Source organism: Canis lupus, chromosome 18, assembly GCF_048164855.1.
Source record: "Canis lupus baileyi chromosome 18, mCanLup2.hap1, whole genome shotgun sequence".
Classification (NCBI taxonomy): Eukaryota; Metazoa; Chordata; class Mammalia; order Carnivora; family Canidae; genus Canis; species Canis lupus.
This window is the reverse complement of record NC_132855.1, coordinates 47532536-47547396: the sequence shown is the minus strand read 5'-3', so window position 1 is coordinate 47547396 and position 14861 is coordinate 47532536. Positions and strand designations below refer to the sequence as shown.

The 14861-nt window shown below is 38.9% G+C and overlaps 1 protein-coding gene across 9 annotated transcripts in view; it reads left to right on the top strand.

Annotated features, from left to right (window-relative positions):
• Positions 1–3601: 3601 nt before the first annotated feature.
• CROT (carnitine O-octanoyltransferase) overlaps positions 3602–14861 on the top strand; it is a 58172-nt gene continuing 46912 nt past the window's right edge. The window contains exons 1-6 of one of the 9 annotated variants that reach the window (XM_072784351.1): positions 3602–3675; positions 4226–4343; positions 6729–6864; positions 10614–10738; positions 12219–12400; positions 12565–12689. In XM_072784351.1, coding sequence (XP_072640452.1) covers positions 6750–6864; positions 10614–10738; positions 12219–12400; positions 12565–12689 — 547 coding nt within the window. In that variant the 5' untranslated portion in view covers positions 3602–3675; positions 4226–4343; positions 6729–6749. Of the gene's footprint in view, positions 4161–4225; positions 4344–5681; positions 5854–6580; positions 6865–10613; positions 10739–12218; positions 12401–12564; positions 12690–14861 lie in introns of those variants that run through there. The other 8 variants (XM_072784356.1, XM_072784354.1, XM_072784357.1 and 5 more) reach the window with 8 other exon arrangements.

Genomic DNA, 14861 nt, shown 5'->3' with positions numbered 1-14861 from the left:
TCCCCAGGATTTCAGTGGTAAATTTTTATATACAGTAAACATCATCAAAGGCAATCCCCAAACAATGATCAGTGCTAAAAAGAGGTCCCTGTGTGTTTATCTGTTGTTGGTAGCGGAGCTAATTTTTAGTCTGTGGTTGGTCTTTTTGTATCCAGCAAGCTTCAGTTTGCTGCTGGGTCCTTCCCAAAATGACCACCTTTTTATCGTCCTCTCCATTAGAAATAAGAAAAGATCACACAAGTATTTTTTCAATATGTTCATTTTACACATTGGGGTGAAAATAAAGATCTATTCCATAGATTAGAGCTATGTATACATTACTGCATTACTTCTTAGTGACGTAGGCAAGCCCTATCTGAGGACCCAAATGGGGTCCTTGGCTTTGTGCAGGATAGAAATCAAACATAAGCCAGAAGACGTGAAAGCAGAGTTTAATGAATAGCAGAAGTGATAGCATATAGCACATGGAGCATCTGGGAGGCTCAGAAAAGGGGAAGGGAATTTCTCCATTGCTTGGGATTAGGGTTTTATATTGGAAAAGAGTCCAGGGCATGGATTCCTTCAGGAATCCAGGTTAGGGTCCAAGTAAAGACGAGTATCTGGTGAACAATAGGAGTTATCCTATAAATTATGGAAGGTAGGGGGTACTGGCACCAGTGTCCACTGAGGTTTGTTCTTAAAATGTCATCAGGTGGATGGGAGCCTAGGACAAAACTCAGGGAATGATCAACTTTCTTGCTTCTTCCTTGGAGAGGCAACATAGCTTCTTTAGTTTTACTCAGATGAAAGATGAAATATAGAACATGAGTAAATGGAGCCTAGCAGAGAAACAATAGAGATGGAGTTTTTCTAAAATGGAGTCCCTTCAGTTCCCTATCTCTTGAGAGTTTCACGTCTTTACATAGTAAACTACATATGCAGATGGACGTGCAAACTTCTAGTAGTTTTACATTTTTTATTATGGAACTTATCCAGACTTGTCTATAAGGGCTTTTTCTATTTGTAGTATAGTGAGAAAGAGCTATGTAGGACTAAATATGAAAGCTCTTTTATGGCAACTTAAAAAAAGAAACTTATTATCACCACTTACAGTACTTAAAAGTTTTTCTCCAGAAAAATATTTTTTTAAAGATTTTATTTATTTATTTATTCATGAGAGACACACAGAGAGAGGCAGAGACACAGGCAGAGGGAGAAGCAGGCTCCACGCAGGGAGCCCGACGTGGGACTCGACACACCCCCGGGCTCCAGGATCATGTCCTGGGCTGAAGGCCGCACTAAACCGCTGAGCCACCCGGGATGCCCCAGAAAAATATTTTGATTCATGATCAGTTTTTAATCTTGAGACTTCTTGTTATCGATGTACATTATGTATCTGAAACATCTTCCTCATTAGCCAATATATTGCCCACATCATTCTAGAAAATGCAAAGTAATTCAAGTTTAACCTGAGCAGAACATAATTTGGAATCTGCCATTAAAATAGACATTATACATTTTGAAGAAAAATCACTTATGTGTTTTTTGGATTATGGGTATATACAATTGCCAGTATAACATGTTTTAAAAGATTGCATTTTTTTTCCCCCTGCACACTCAAGTCTCTGTTCCTGTAATTTTCAATGAGCCCACATTTTTTTCCCCTTTCAAGAATCCAGGAATCTTTACAGAAATGTTTTTCTTCCCTTTAAATCAATATTAAGAGTAGGATAAAGACAGTGAAGATAAGAGATCCTAAATTCTATGCCACCAATGGGCATTAGACATGTACAAACTTTTTAAGAGGTGCCAAAACCCATTAGGAAGAAGAAAAAAATACAGTGAAGGCTTTTGAGCAGTATTTTATTAGTCTGTTTAAGAATACTATCTTGTAAGCGAATTTTAACATTACCCAGGACACATTTCCATACTATGAGAAATGTTCTTTATTGCAGCTTCAGAAATAACTACTACAAATTTACAATTCCGTATCTGAAACCTTGGCCTGGCATATTTCAGAATTCAGAACTCTTATTAGAAAAGTGTGTCTGTCTGTCGGGCAGCCCCGGTGGCCCAGCGGTTAGCGCCGCCTTCGGCCCCGGGGTGTGTCGAGTCCCACGTCGGGCTCCCCGCGTGGAGCCTGCTTCTCCCTCTGCCTGTGTCTCTGCCTCTCTCTCTCTCATGAATAAATAAATAAAATCTTAAAAAAGAAAAGTGTGTTTGTCATGTATTATGCAACACCTTCAACAAGAGTTAGAGCTTCTGTACTGTAATCAAACGCGTTAATAGTTTTTTAGAAAACTGATCAGGGATCCCTGGGTGGTGCAGCGGTTTGGTGCCTGCCTTTGGCCCAGGGCACGATCCTGGAGACCCGGGATCGAATCCCACGTCGGGCTCCCGGTGCATGGAGCCTGCTTCTCCCTCTGTCTGTGTCTCTGCCTCTCTCTCTCTCTCCTCTGTGACTATCATGAATAAATAAATAAAATCTTTAAAAAAAAAAAAAAAGAAAAGAAAACTGATCAATAGTCACACCAAGTGCATATTCAGCTGTGCAGGGCTTCAATTCTGTTCAGATTTAACTAACAAGGGAGTTAGGGAAGACAGATAAAGGACTGGGACCTGTAAATGACATGTTTATCTGAAATCTGGTTCTTTATGAATGGCGTCTGGTTCAGAGCCAGAGTAAACTATAGGTCTTTTCGTCCATAAAAAGGAAACAATGTATCTAAAATGAAAACTGAAACAGTATATTTTGTTTTAACCTGCGAAACTAATTAGATTATGATCTTCTTGAACTTGTGTAGCTCCACTCGGTCAGAAACTCCCATTTTTTTTTGGCGCTATAGTAAAAGACACCAGATCAACCCCAGGCTTGTGGGGTGAGCATCCCTCGCGGCTTCACGGAACGTGGGCATCAAGAAGAACTTAGACGGGCAGGGAAGCCAGGGATGCTGCAGAGCGCTCCCGCGTTATCCACACGGGATCATGCAACTTATGCAAGTTATGCAACTTCAGTCTCAGTTGCATAAAGGGAAAGGGATTAAATAGACATCTCTGAGGCCACCGCTCTCTTGCCAAGACACTGGGCGAACTAAATTCCTTTCAGAGGCATTGGTATAAAATCTTGCTTGGGGGCTGCAAAAAGAACTCTCACAGGTAAGGGGGAGGAGTGGCTAATAAGCCGGAGCCGGGGCTAGAAGAGGAAGGGAAACAGAGTGCCGAGTCTTGCACAAATCGGGTGAACACGAGCCCGAGCCATCAGTTCCTGGATCGGTCCCACAGAGTTAAGCGTACGCGCGTGGGAGGAGCACGGCGGGACCCGAGCCTCGGCGCAGCAAGCAGTTAACTGCTGCGCAGCAGGAACTGGGCCTTTCCTCCGGGGTCCGGGAAGTGTCTCCCAGGGGCGCAGCCCAGAATCGACCTCCTCGAGGAGGACGCCCACGGGAGGCGGGGCTCGGTCCTCCCGGAGCGCAGGCCCAGCCCGTTCCCCCCGGCTTCAAGTAGTGGGCGGGGCCCTCGCGGCTTTCCATCCAATCTTCGTTCCCGGGTGACTGCGGGGCGGGACCCTCGCGGCTTTCCGTCCAATCTTCGTTCCCGGGTGACTGCGGGGCGGGACCCTCGCGGCTTTCCATCCAATTCGCGCTCCGGGGCTGCGGCGGAGAAGCCTGCCTGTGCGGCTGTGGCGAAGCGTCAGCGGTGAGGACCCGCGGGCCCCACCGGGCAGCGCTCCCTTCCTCCCCGAGCTCTCAGTGATGGTGGGGGAAAGTTAAGTTGCGCAGAATGAAGTTAAAATAGCGTAGGACGGTGGAAGTGGCGGGACCCGGCGGGAGCGTGGTGTCGCCAGGCGACTTCCAGCGGGTGGGAGCCGTACCCCTGAGGCTGGGCCCCTGGGCTGACCCCTGGTGCTGTTGAGGTAGATTCCTCTCCCTTGGCGGCCTCTTGAGTGTGCCGAGCCGCTCCCGGTGTGTGCTGGCAGGAGTCCGAGCTCACTTGGCGCTCTGCGCGCCCACTCCTGGGCCCGGGACCCGACCTTGGGAGGCACTTTGTCCAATGAGAGTGTGCTTGCCCGAAACCCGGTTAACCCTCGAGGAATTATGAGCCGCCTGTTTAGCAGATGAACTTTTTGCGTCTGTTGGCTGTGATTCCCAACGGTTTAAGACTTGCGGCTTCCCGGTCTCGAGGTTGGTTTGTGCTCCACGTTCCTTCACCAGTTTTTTGTTAAAAAATGTGTCCCCCCCCCCCGCAGTTCGCCTGCTTGTTTTCCTTCCCGCAGTCGCCAGCCTGGTTCAAACCTCTTGGGTTCTCAAAGCAGAATTGTTGCGGCAGGCTCCCGGCGGTCCTGAACTGTTCATCTGGGTGTACCGGTATGTGACAGTACGGTTGGTTGGTTGGTTGGTTTTTTTAAATTTTTGGTTCTCTTTTCCGCTTGGGGTTTACATTTTCTTACCTTGAGGAAGCCTACTATAATTAATTCCAGTATCATCATTTTATTAATGCCTGTGTAGGTTCTTTTGGAAGTATTTAATCTTCGCGGTTGAGAGTTTTGAACACTCAGCCCTGAAGGAGTCTGGTAGTTCATATTTTCAGTGTGTACCTTTTGATGAGTTAAGACTAGTAGGTATGGGATTGGTAGTCTTGGCATCAGTTTTGTTGAATCAGTTAAGTAACAGGAAGATATACAACGAACAGCATATCTCTTCTATGCATGTGTGTTTAGATTCTTATTCCTGACTTAACAATTTATCACAGACTAAACAGTTCAAAGAAAAAAAAAAATCGCAAATTGGTTATCTCAAAGCTTCTGTAGATCCGAAGTCCAGGTAGGTTTAGCTGGGTACTCTGCTTAGCATCTCACAAAGCTTAAATAAAGGTTTCTGGAGTTCTGCAGTTGCTGGAGACTCTGGAGAAGAATCCACCTCTAGGCTTTTGAGGTTGTTGGCAGAATTCATTTTCTTGGAATTGTAGGATGGGGTTCCCATTTCCTCACTGGGTTCCAGCTGCAGGCTTTCTCAGTTCTGTAGGACCACTTGTATCTTCATAGCCAGACAGTACCTTCAGTCCTTTTCGTGCTTTTAATTTCCCTGAGTCATCTACAGCCAACTTCTGGTGGAGTTGGTATTTGGAACCGTACCTACATTTCTATTAGGTCTAAAGCTAATATTTGTGGAATGTCAAGATAAAGTACAGCCCAAGTTATTGGATATGTTGTACCTTATTTTGGGGCTGTCTCTTTATATCAGTGATGTAGGTTAAACTCTTATACCCTAACAAAGCCCAAAATACAATAGCGTGAATAAAAGTGTTTTTTCATACTTCTAGATGGAGGAGGCTAGGGCTAGTAGGAAGATTCTGACAACCTCCATACATAGCTTCCGTAAACAGTTGCAAGGTGCTGCTTCAGGTGGTCCTGTTAGGCAGTGTGGAGGAGAGAAAGCACGGGGGGATACATGTAGCTAGTCCTTTATGGGGGCATGACCTGGAGGTGACACATTACGAGTCATACCGAGTGAGGTCCAGGGCAGGGTAGGAAAGATAAAACTGTGTGGCTTTACATCAGTTGAAAGTCAGGATTTTGTTAAGAAAAAAGGGGAAAACAAATTGGCTAATAATCTCTACCACTACCCTTGCTTTTGGTAAAGTTTTATTCTGTAACCTGTGAGTGAAATATTTTGTTTGACTTTGCTATTTTATTTTTTTTTAAGATATTATTTATTTATTCATGAGAGACACACAGAGAGAGAGAGAGAGAGAGAGAGGGGCAGAGACACAGGCAGAGGGAGAAGCAGGCTCCACGCAGGGAGCCCTACGTGGGACTGGATCCCCGGGGGATCACGTCCTGGGCTGAAGGCGGCGCTAAACTGCTGAGCCACCCAGGTTGCCTGACTTTGCTATTTTAATTTAAAAAGTGGTATTTGCAAGGATAGATAATTCCTATTATAGAAATTCCTTGATTTCTCGGTTGCCATTATAATATGTAACTTAGTTTTTAAAGACGTCTTTGAGAAATCTCATTTTCTGTTCAACATTTGTATACATCATTCACATTTTGGGTTAGTTTGATTTCTCTGAAGAAAATTAATAAATTTGTGGTAAATGTTTTAGATTGCTTCGGGATACTTGAAACCATTCTGTGTAAGCCTCAAACCTGCATAAGTAGGCTACAGCAGCTTGTCATGTGATTTATGTATTCTGTGATATTCTACAGCTGGATGAGTCTTATACTGCTCTTCATAGAGTTCTCTCTTTCCGCTTTCATACTTTTCTACACATCTGAATTCTACCTACCCATTTAGACCTACTGGGAGTTCCCTCACTCTCACCTAGCTTTTGTGGAGGGTGAAGATTGTGATCAGAGTTGTGGGTTTGACCTCCGGCAAGTTGCTAAATCTCTTGAGGTTTGATTTCTTCATATAAAATGGAGGTGAATACCAAGAGGCAGAGGTAATACAAAGATTAGATAAATATCTTCTGTAACACTTGTTGTACTACTCAACAAATACTAGGCACTCAATAAATCATAATTACGCTATTTCCACTCATGACTTCTTGAGTTCCAGCACTTGGAGACTACACTCTTTTTCTTTTCTTTTTTTTCCCCCAGGTTATTTTCTCTGACAAGTTTATGAATTCCTTAAGAACTAGTACCAAATTCTGGATATACTGGGGTCCCTGAATAATGATTTAGTGAATTGGAGCTGGCATATTTAAGAATATTTATGAGATTAAAACTCTGAGGGCTTTTTCTTTAGTTTTCCTGTTGTGATCGCATCATGGAAAATCAGTTGGCTAAATCAGCTGAAGAACGAACATTTCAGTACCAGGATTCCCTTCCATCTCTGCCTGTTCCTTCACTTGAAGAATCATTAAAAAAATACCTTGAATCAGGTATGTTTATAATCTTTTAGTATATGTTAATATTATTAGCAACATAGAAAACTATGAAATTATTAGAAGTTGATGAGGGTCTAATTGCTTTTTCCTTTAGGCTCTTGATAATTAAAGTATCCTTAAAATGTCCAGAACTTGGGGCACCTGGCTGGCTCAGTCAGTTAAGAATCCAACTCTTGATTTGGGCTCAGGTCAGGATCTCAGAGTCTTGAGATAGAGCCTTGCACTGGGCTCCAAGCTGGTTATGGAGCCTGCTTAAGATTCTCTATCTCCCTCTGCCACTCCTCCTCGGCCAAACAAAAAACAAACAAAAAACATTTTAAAATGTCCAGAACTTTTCTGTCTTTATCTCTCAAGTAATTTTTTCTGTAGTTTAAAAAACCACATAGTACTATTAAGTTTGTAATTATAAAAGTAGTAGGCCTCTGCCTTATTCAGTACTGCCACCCCCATCCCACTCCCTCAAGCAAATATTTTCAAGTAGTTTATCTTTTGTTTGTATTGTTTATCTCTGGATTTAAAGTAACACTTTAATACTACTATTTCTTAGGGTTTTGTAAATTGTAGATATTATAAATTTGTTCCTAAAAAGACGAGGATTAGGTCTTTCACACCTTTAAGCTTCCCCCTCTTCACACTCAACGTATAGGCAATCCAACATATTGATATTTTCCTTTTCATTCTTTCAGTATAGTTGTACAAAATCACCATTTGGGATTAAATTAGTATTCACCTGATTTAATTCCAGGTTTCACTTGATTTAAATCAATATGTACCAGAGTTAATTTACTCAACCGTTTAGGGTTTATTGTTATGCAGTTATTCACAAGAGAACCATTCAGTGTACTTTGGTTGCCTCTGTGCGTTTGTTTTGTTTTGCTCATTTGATATTTGCTTACTTTGCTTTGTATCCTTAAGAATTCACTCCCAAATACTTCAGTATACTGAAAGTCCCTGACTACATTATATACATTATATATGATACATACATATGTACATATACATACTTTATATACATAAGCTATTCTTTCATTTTCATTTCTTGGGAACATCCCTCCTGGGGCCCTCTTCCCTCTTGCTCCAAGTAGTGTGTACTTTTCTTGAGTTGGCTGGACCACTGCTAATCCTGGAGCTTTCCTTCCCTGTCTCTGACAGCTCTTTTTACCCCTCTCCCCTTGGAATCTTGGATTTCCTGGTTGTCTTTCTTTTTATTTGTCTTTTCACTTGTATTTGTGAAGTACATCTTTAGTAGCTGCTTGATAAAAGTTTCTGGGGAGGAAAGAATGTAAAACCTTAACATTTATTCTTCCCTCATACTTGGTTGTATGGCTGGGTATAGAGTCTTCTGGATTGGAAATGATTTTTCTTAAGAGTTTTGAAGGTATTGTTCCTCCTGAGGAGTTCATCCTGAGATGCCCCTCTGTTTGATCCTTTGTGACTTGTTTTTTACATTCTGGATATGTTTGGAAACCTTTTTCTTCATTCCTACCATCTGAATTTCTTGATGTTCCTTAGTGTATAGATTTTTTCATTTATTTCTCTGAATATACAGTAGGTTCTTTTAAGTTTAAAAATTCATGTTATTCAGTTCTAGGACATTTTAAAAATATTGTTTCTTGGATGGTTTTCTCTTTCTTTTGCCTTCTCTTTCTGGAATCATGTTTATTGGATCTGGAGCATTCTGGACTGAGCTTTTAATTAAAAAATTATTTCCCTCATTATTAGTGCCTTTCCCTTTCTAATCTGTTTACTCTTTTGTACCTCCAATCCTATTTCTGCTTATTCTGCTCTTTGATTGTCATGTGAGAGGCTTTTGTCAAGTATCTGACAATCATTTGTCATTCATTTTTGAGAGTTAGGCTCTAAGAGATGCCTGGGTGACTCATTGGTTGAGCAGCTGCCTTTGGCTCAGAGTGTGATCCCGGGTCCTGGGATCAAAGTCCGCATCAGGCTCCTTGCAGCCTGCCTGTGTCTCCCTCTGCCTGTGTCTGTGCCTCTCTCTCTGTGTCTCTCATGAATAAATAAAATCTTAAAAAAAAAAAAAAAAGAAAAGACTTATGCCCTAAAAAGCTGATTGAGAGCTCTGTGTGCATGGATAGGGGCTTTCCCAGTGGGCCTTCTAGTGAACCTTGTTTCTGAGATCTAGCAATTCCACTTGCCATGCCCAGATATCAGTAATACTTTCACTTAGACTGATCTGTTTCCCCAGAGAAGAATCCTCTTTTGTTTAGAAGGCATGAGCCTGATGTCTAGTGTTTTGGTAGCTAAGGAAGGGAAGGAGGCTGGAGGGCTCATTGTTCTGGGTGTACACTTTAATAAGAGTCTTTTTTTAAGTATGGATTAGGATCTGTGTATACTGCTTGCTTGTTGGTTTAATTTCTCCTTAAGATTAGACCTCTAGATTTCTCCTGGCATTGGTAGGAAATCGCCTGGCTATCCAGAATGGAGAAAGATTTGCAGGGGTGGGTGTAGATGGGGTGGTTGTATGCTCCTTCTGAACACTTATAAGCAACCTGTTTTCAGTCTCTTTGCCCCCTGTGGAAGTCCATTTACCTTGAATTCTTGAACCTTTTTGGGGTTCTACTGCAGAAACTGGCTGACTTCTTGGTGTGCACCTTACCCTACCCGGTCTCATCCTACCTTCCACTCTCCAGGTTTTAGATATTAACTTTCTTCTTTCTACAGATTCAGTCACCATTTTCTCATCTGTTTTCTAATTTGTGAAATGGTAGCTTAACTAGTCTGCTGCTGTCTACATTCATATTCTTTGTCCTTCTAGATTTATGCCTTTTTAATTACTGTCATTTTAGTAAGCTTCTAGAAGTATTAGAGATAAATGTATGCATTTAGTTCACTTTGTTTAACTGAAAGTCATCTGATATTTTTTAGATTTTTTCTTTTTCTTCATTTATTTTTATCTGGGAATTCTAGTTTCTTTTTTTAAATTTACTGATTATTCACTTTTTTGATTATTCATTTTGCCTTGTACTTTTTCTAAATATAGCTATTTAAATTGACTTTAAGATAGTATGTTGAAGAGGGGCACCTGGATGGCTCAGTTGGTTAAGTGTCTGCCTTTGGCTCAGGTCATGATCTCAGGGAACCTACTTCTCTCTCCCTCCCTCTGTGGCTCCTGCTGCTTTGTGCTCTCTCATTCTTGCTCTAAATAAATAAATCTCTAAAAGAAAAAGATAGTACTTTGAAGAGACAAAACAGAAGGAAGATATTAATTTTAAACAATAGATTTTCATTTTCATGGACTAGGGACTCCCTCCCCACCCTTGTTTTTTGTTTGTTTTTTGGGAAGAAACCATTATTGGCTCTGGGCAGGCTTTATAATTAAATTTACATATATATTGCGTTTACATACATGATGTTCAAGGCTCTGAACATTAGTGGAAAGAAGCTTTAATTTTATTCATGGCTAAACAGGATTTACTTTTCTGTTGGACCAATACCTAGGTGATAGTCCTGTCTTTATCATTTTAATTTCATTATCCAGAATGATTTTAAAATAATTTTTCAGAAAATGGTTATCAGATTACACAGTATCCACTGTTTAATTTTTTACAGCATTTTGCAATGTTGCTTTTCAGTCATTTTCATGTTGTAAAATCTATTACAATTTATTGGACTGCTGTGATAATTAAGGCATACATAATTGAATCTCAGTATTTGTGTAATGATGGAGATAAGTTTGTGCTACTTGATGTCTAAATATTTAAATGCATATTTTTTCCTTCTAGTAAAGCCGTTTGCAAATAAAGAAGAATATAAAAAAACTGAAGGAATTGTTCAAAAATTTCAAGATGGTATTGGAAGGAAACTGCACCAGAAATTACTTGAAAGGGCAAAAGGAAAAAGAAATTGGGTATTTATGTTATTGTACTTATAATTAGAAAATTGATGATATTTAAAGAATGAAAAATAAAAATGTCAATAGCTTTCATTTTAAAATTATTAGTGTAAATATCCTTGCAGTCATTGACACAGTCATCCAAAAGAACTAATGAATTGTTTAGCTCCAGGGAGTTTTGAGTGTTATGTGTGAGATCCTGTCTTGTCAAAATACAGATTTCCTACGACCAGTGATTCTGAATGGGGTCCTGGAAACCCTTGTTTTAACTGTCCCATGTGGTTCTGGTAAAAGTGATCTGTAGACCTTGCTTGTGAGAAACATTTTGTTCAGGTAAGCCTAGCCTAAAAAAGCTCCAGACACTAAAAATAGACTTATCACATAGGTGGCATACAAATATTTAAACATCATATGGGAGAGAAAGGGCCATTACAAAATTGAAGAATGGTTATCAGTATTACATCTTTCAGTTAGATAGATTGAAGGGGAATGTTGGTATAATAATTACTGAGGCATGCAATAATTTTCTACAAGGAATCTTTGATTTCTTCAGCCTAACTACTTCTGTAATATGAACCAGAGGGTAAGTTTTCATATTTAAAAAACATTGCTTTAATCTAGAAATAATGATTGTAATTATCTTTAAGTTTTAGAAATAAAAAGTAAGCTGATCTTTTCATTAGTCATTGATACCTATAATGGAATAATAAAATTTTATACTTCCAGATTCTTTTATTCTCAATCTTGAGTGATTTTTTAATTAAATCAGGGTAAAGGTAAAGAAGTCTGTATCCTTTTTGCTTATTTCTTTTTTCTGAATAATTGATTATAGTTTATAACATCAGTTTCTTAAAAAATAACTCCAGATAATTTGATGAGATCTGCTTACTTATGCTTGAAATTCAATTGCATATTGTGAAAGAGGGACACAGCACTGTCTGTGAAAAATCTAAATTAGTTTTAAGTGTACTGAAAAGGTTTTATATTTCTGATTTAGTATTTTAGTTTTCGCTTGGAAAAGGAAAATTGCAAATGCCCTAATATTTTTTACAACGAAGTGAGGGTTTGTTTTACATTTATTGTACCTAGGTGCTCTGAGAAAACAGACCTAAGTACTTTGGTATTTGTGACTCCAATTTTTTGTCTGAAAAGATGCCTTTTCAGTGCTTTCTTGTTGCCTGTTTTTGGTAATGTAGTTAAACTGAATAGTATTGAGATCCTACAATTTCAAAAGAAAGAAATGATCACAAAAGCATTTCTCAAAATATAAGTTGATTTTAAAACAAGAAAATGTTTTATTTTTTTGTTTTTAAAACAAACTTACTGAGGTAAAATTAATTATAATAAAATCTGTTGCCCGTGTACAATTGGATATGGGTAAGAAAACATGTTAAGTGTTAGCAGTAAAGAGAAAAGAACAAATAACAGCTTTTTTTTTTCTTCCTGCAGTTACGCATTCAAGTTTCATTAGGTTGATGTTCTTAATTTCTTTTAGCTGGAAGAATGGTGGCTGAATTTTGCCTATCTGAATGTTCGTTTACCATCACAACTAAATGTCAATTTTGCTGGTCCTGGACTTTACTTTGAACACTACTGGCCTCCGAAGGAAGGCACTCATTTGGAAAGAGGAAGTATATATCTTTGGCATAACTTGAACTACTGGCAGCTACTAAGAAAGTAAGGACAGTTGTGTGAATTTTGTAACAGATTTACCTAAGTTTCAGGTGGCAAAATGTTGAGAAAACTTATTTACTTGTTTGAGTATACTACAGTTGTGACTACTTGGTTTATAAGTTTTATAATGACTTGTTGATCAAAATACTTTTTGTTTGTTTTAATAGAGAAAAAGTACCAGTTGATAAAAGTGGAAATATTCCTCTAGATATGAATCAGTTCCGAATGCTATTTTCTACCTGCAGGATTCCAGGGATTTCTAGAGATTCAATTAAAAGTTATTTTAGGACTGGTAAGTGGAAAACATGAGTGCTTTTTTCTGATAAAGGCATTGGGATTTGGGTGGTTTTGCTGCAGTTTCTACTATGCCACTATGGAACATACTATTTCAAATATTTCTTTACTGGATTTTGACTAATCAGAGGCTTTCTGTGAACCTTTTAGTCATTGTGATTTGTCAGAAATAATTTATGGGAATGGATTTTATAAACTGTACCTTATATTGTTATATATAAAACCTGAAGCCTAAGTTGTGTCATTTGAGGGTTTAAATTAATTAGTTAATTAATTAATCAGTATTAGGAAATCTGGAGCATATGATTTGGATCTGTCTCTGACCTCTTCATATTTGAATTCTCCCTTTGATTATGCTTGTCTGTGTTTATCATGCCCCATTTTTCTTTGTGAGTATGCCCTCCCTTCCACCTTGAGCAGTCTAAGGTGAGAGCCTGGTATCAGTCTTCTTGAAGACATATGAGTTCAGATAGACTAATCAAAGTGTTTGTTTCTACTGCCAGTTTAATGGCCAATTCTGCTTGGTGTACCAGCGTATCTTGAAATGGAAAATTCTGTTTTAAGTGCTGGTTTCCAGTTGTTTCAGGATCTTTTTCTTTTTAGAATTTTAATAATATAGTTTATAGTTACTGTGAAATGTAATTATGAAAGGATATTTTTCTTACCTGAAATTTCATTTAAAAGTAAAATTTCTACAACCAATTTTGGTTGTAGTGTGGGAAGAATGAGTTTACTTTCAGTAGAACTCAACTCCTCTTCATAAACCTCATTAGATGTTTGAGATATTTAGTGTCCTCAAGCTCACTCATATTTATCTTGATGTTACAAGTGAAGGATGTGGGTATTTATGGCATAAAGTTTGCTAAATGCCCAAATATGAATAGAAAAGATGAGCAGAAGAAAACGGAGAATAGCAGTAGCAAAGAGAGAAATATGCCTATCAGGGTCTAATATCAGTAGACTTGGTTTTCAGTTCAATCTTTATCACTTCATAGGTCCTTAGATAAGGTAATCCTTTAAGTTGTAATGTGTAAAATGCAGATTCATTAATAACGTGTCTCTTAATGTAGTCCTTTAAGCTGTCATGGCTAGTATATTCTTATACTTAAGACCATGTGAAGTGTCTTAAGAGGTGTAGATAGGGATAAAGCTGAGGGAATAACTAAACAAAAAAATAACAGTTAGTGATAAATACTATATAGAGAATTCAAATAACATGAGTAACTGGGTGGCTATTTTAGAGTAGGTAATCAGAGAAAGCCTTTCTAAGGATCTGAATGATATGATGATCCAGCAGTTGTTTTGCTTTTTGTTTTTGTCTAGTTCAGTTTTTTGTTTCATGTGTTGAGGAAGGAATCCTGTAGGCATGAATAAACTTGGAATGTTCAAAGGGGAATATGGATGGGGCAGAGTAAGCAGGAGGCAGAGGGGACAATTAGAGTGTTGATTAGAGGCTGGATTGTATAGTACTTTGGAAGCCAACTAAGGTTTTTGGCTTTTAAAATGTGAATAGATAGTTTTGAGAAAGAAAGTGACGTGATCAGATTTGTGTTTTCAAAAGATGATTCTACCACTGTTTGAGGAATAAGATTTTTAGAAAACAGATCAGAGTAGAAGCGGGGAGATCAGTTAGAAAATTGTTTTAGTAGTCCAAGAGAGCCATAATAATGACTTGTAACTAGGGTGATAGCATGTTGCTGGTAAAAAGTTGTTAGATTCTGGGTATATTTTGGATTTGAGTTTAGTAGAATTATTTATAGATTGGTTGTGAGATGTGAGAGAAAAGGGGGAATCAGAGATGACTTCAGGATATTTGGCTTGAGTAATGGGATAAGATAGGTGTGTTGTTTCATGAGGGGAAAATTTGGGAGGAAATATTTAGGGAGGAAATTAGGAGGTCCCTGAGGCCATGGTGAATTTAAGATGCCTTTTAGACATCAAAGTGGAAATGCAAGTAGGTAGTTAGATACAAAGTTTGGAGTTCGGGAGAGATTTCAGTACTACATGTAAAGATTTAGGAATCACCATTAGTAGGCATCGAAAACATTTTTAAGGCCACAAGAGTGGCTAAAGTTACTTTTGTAACACATATAGGTGAAGATTATCAGGAGAAGCAGTACTGATTATTACCACAATTAAATAGGGTATTTGGTAGTCTGAAGAGGAGAAC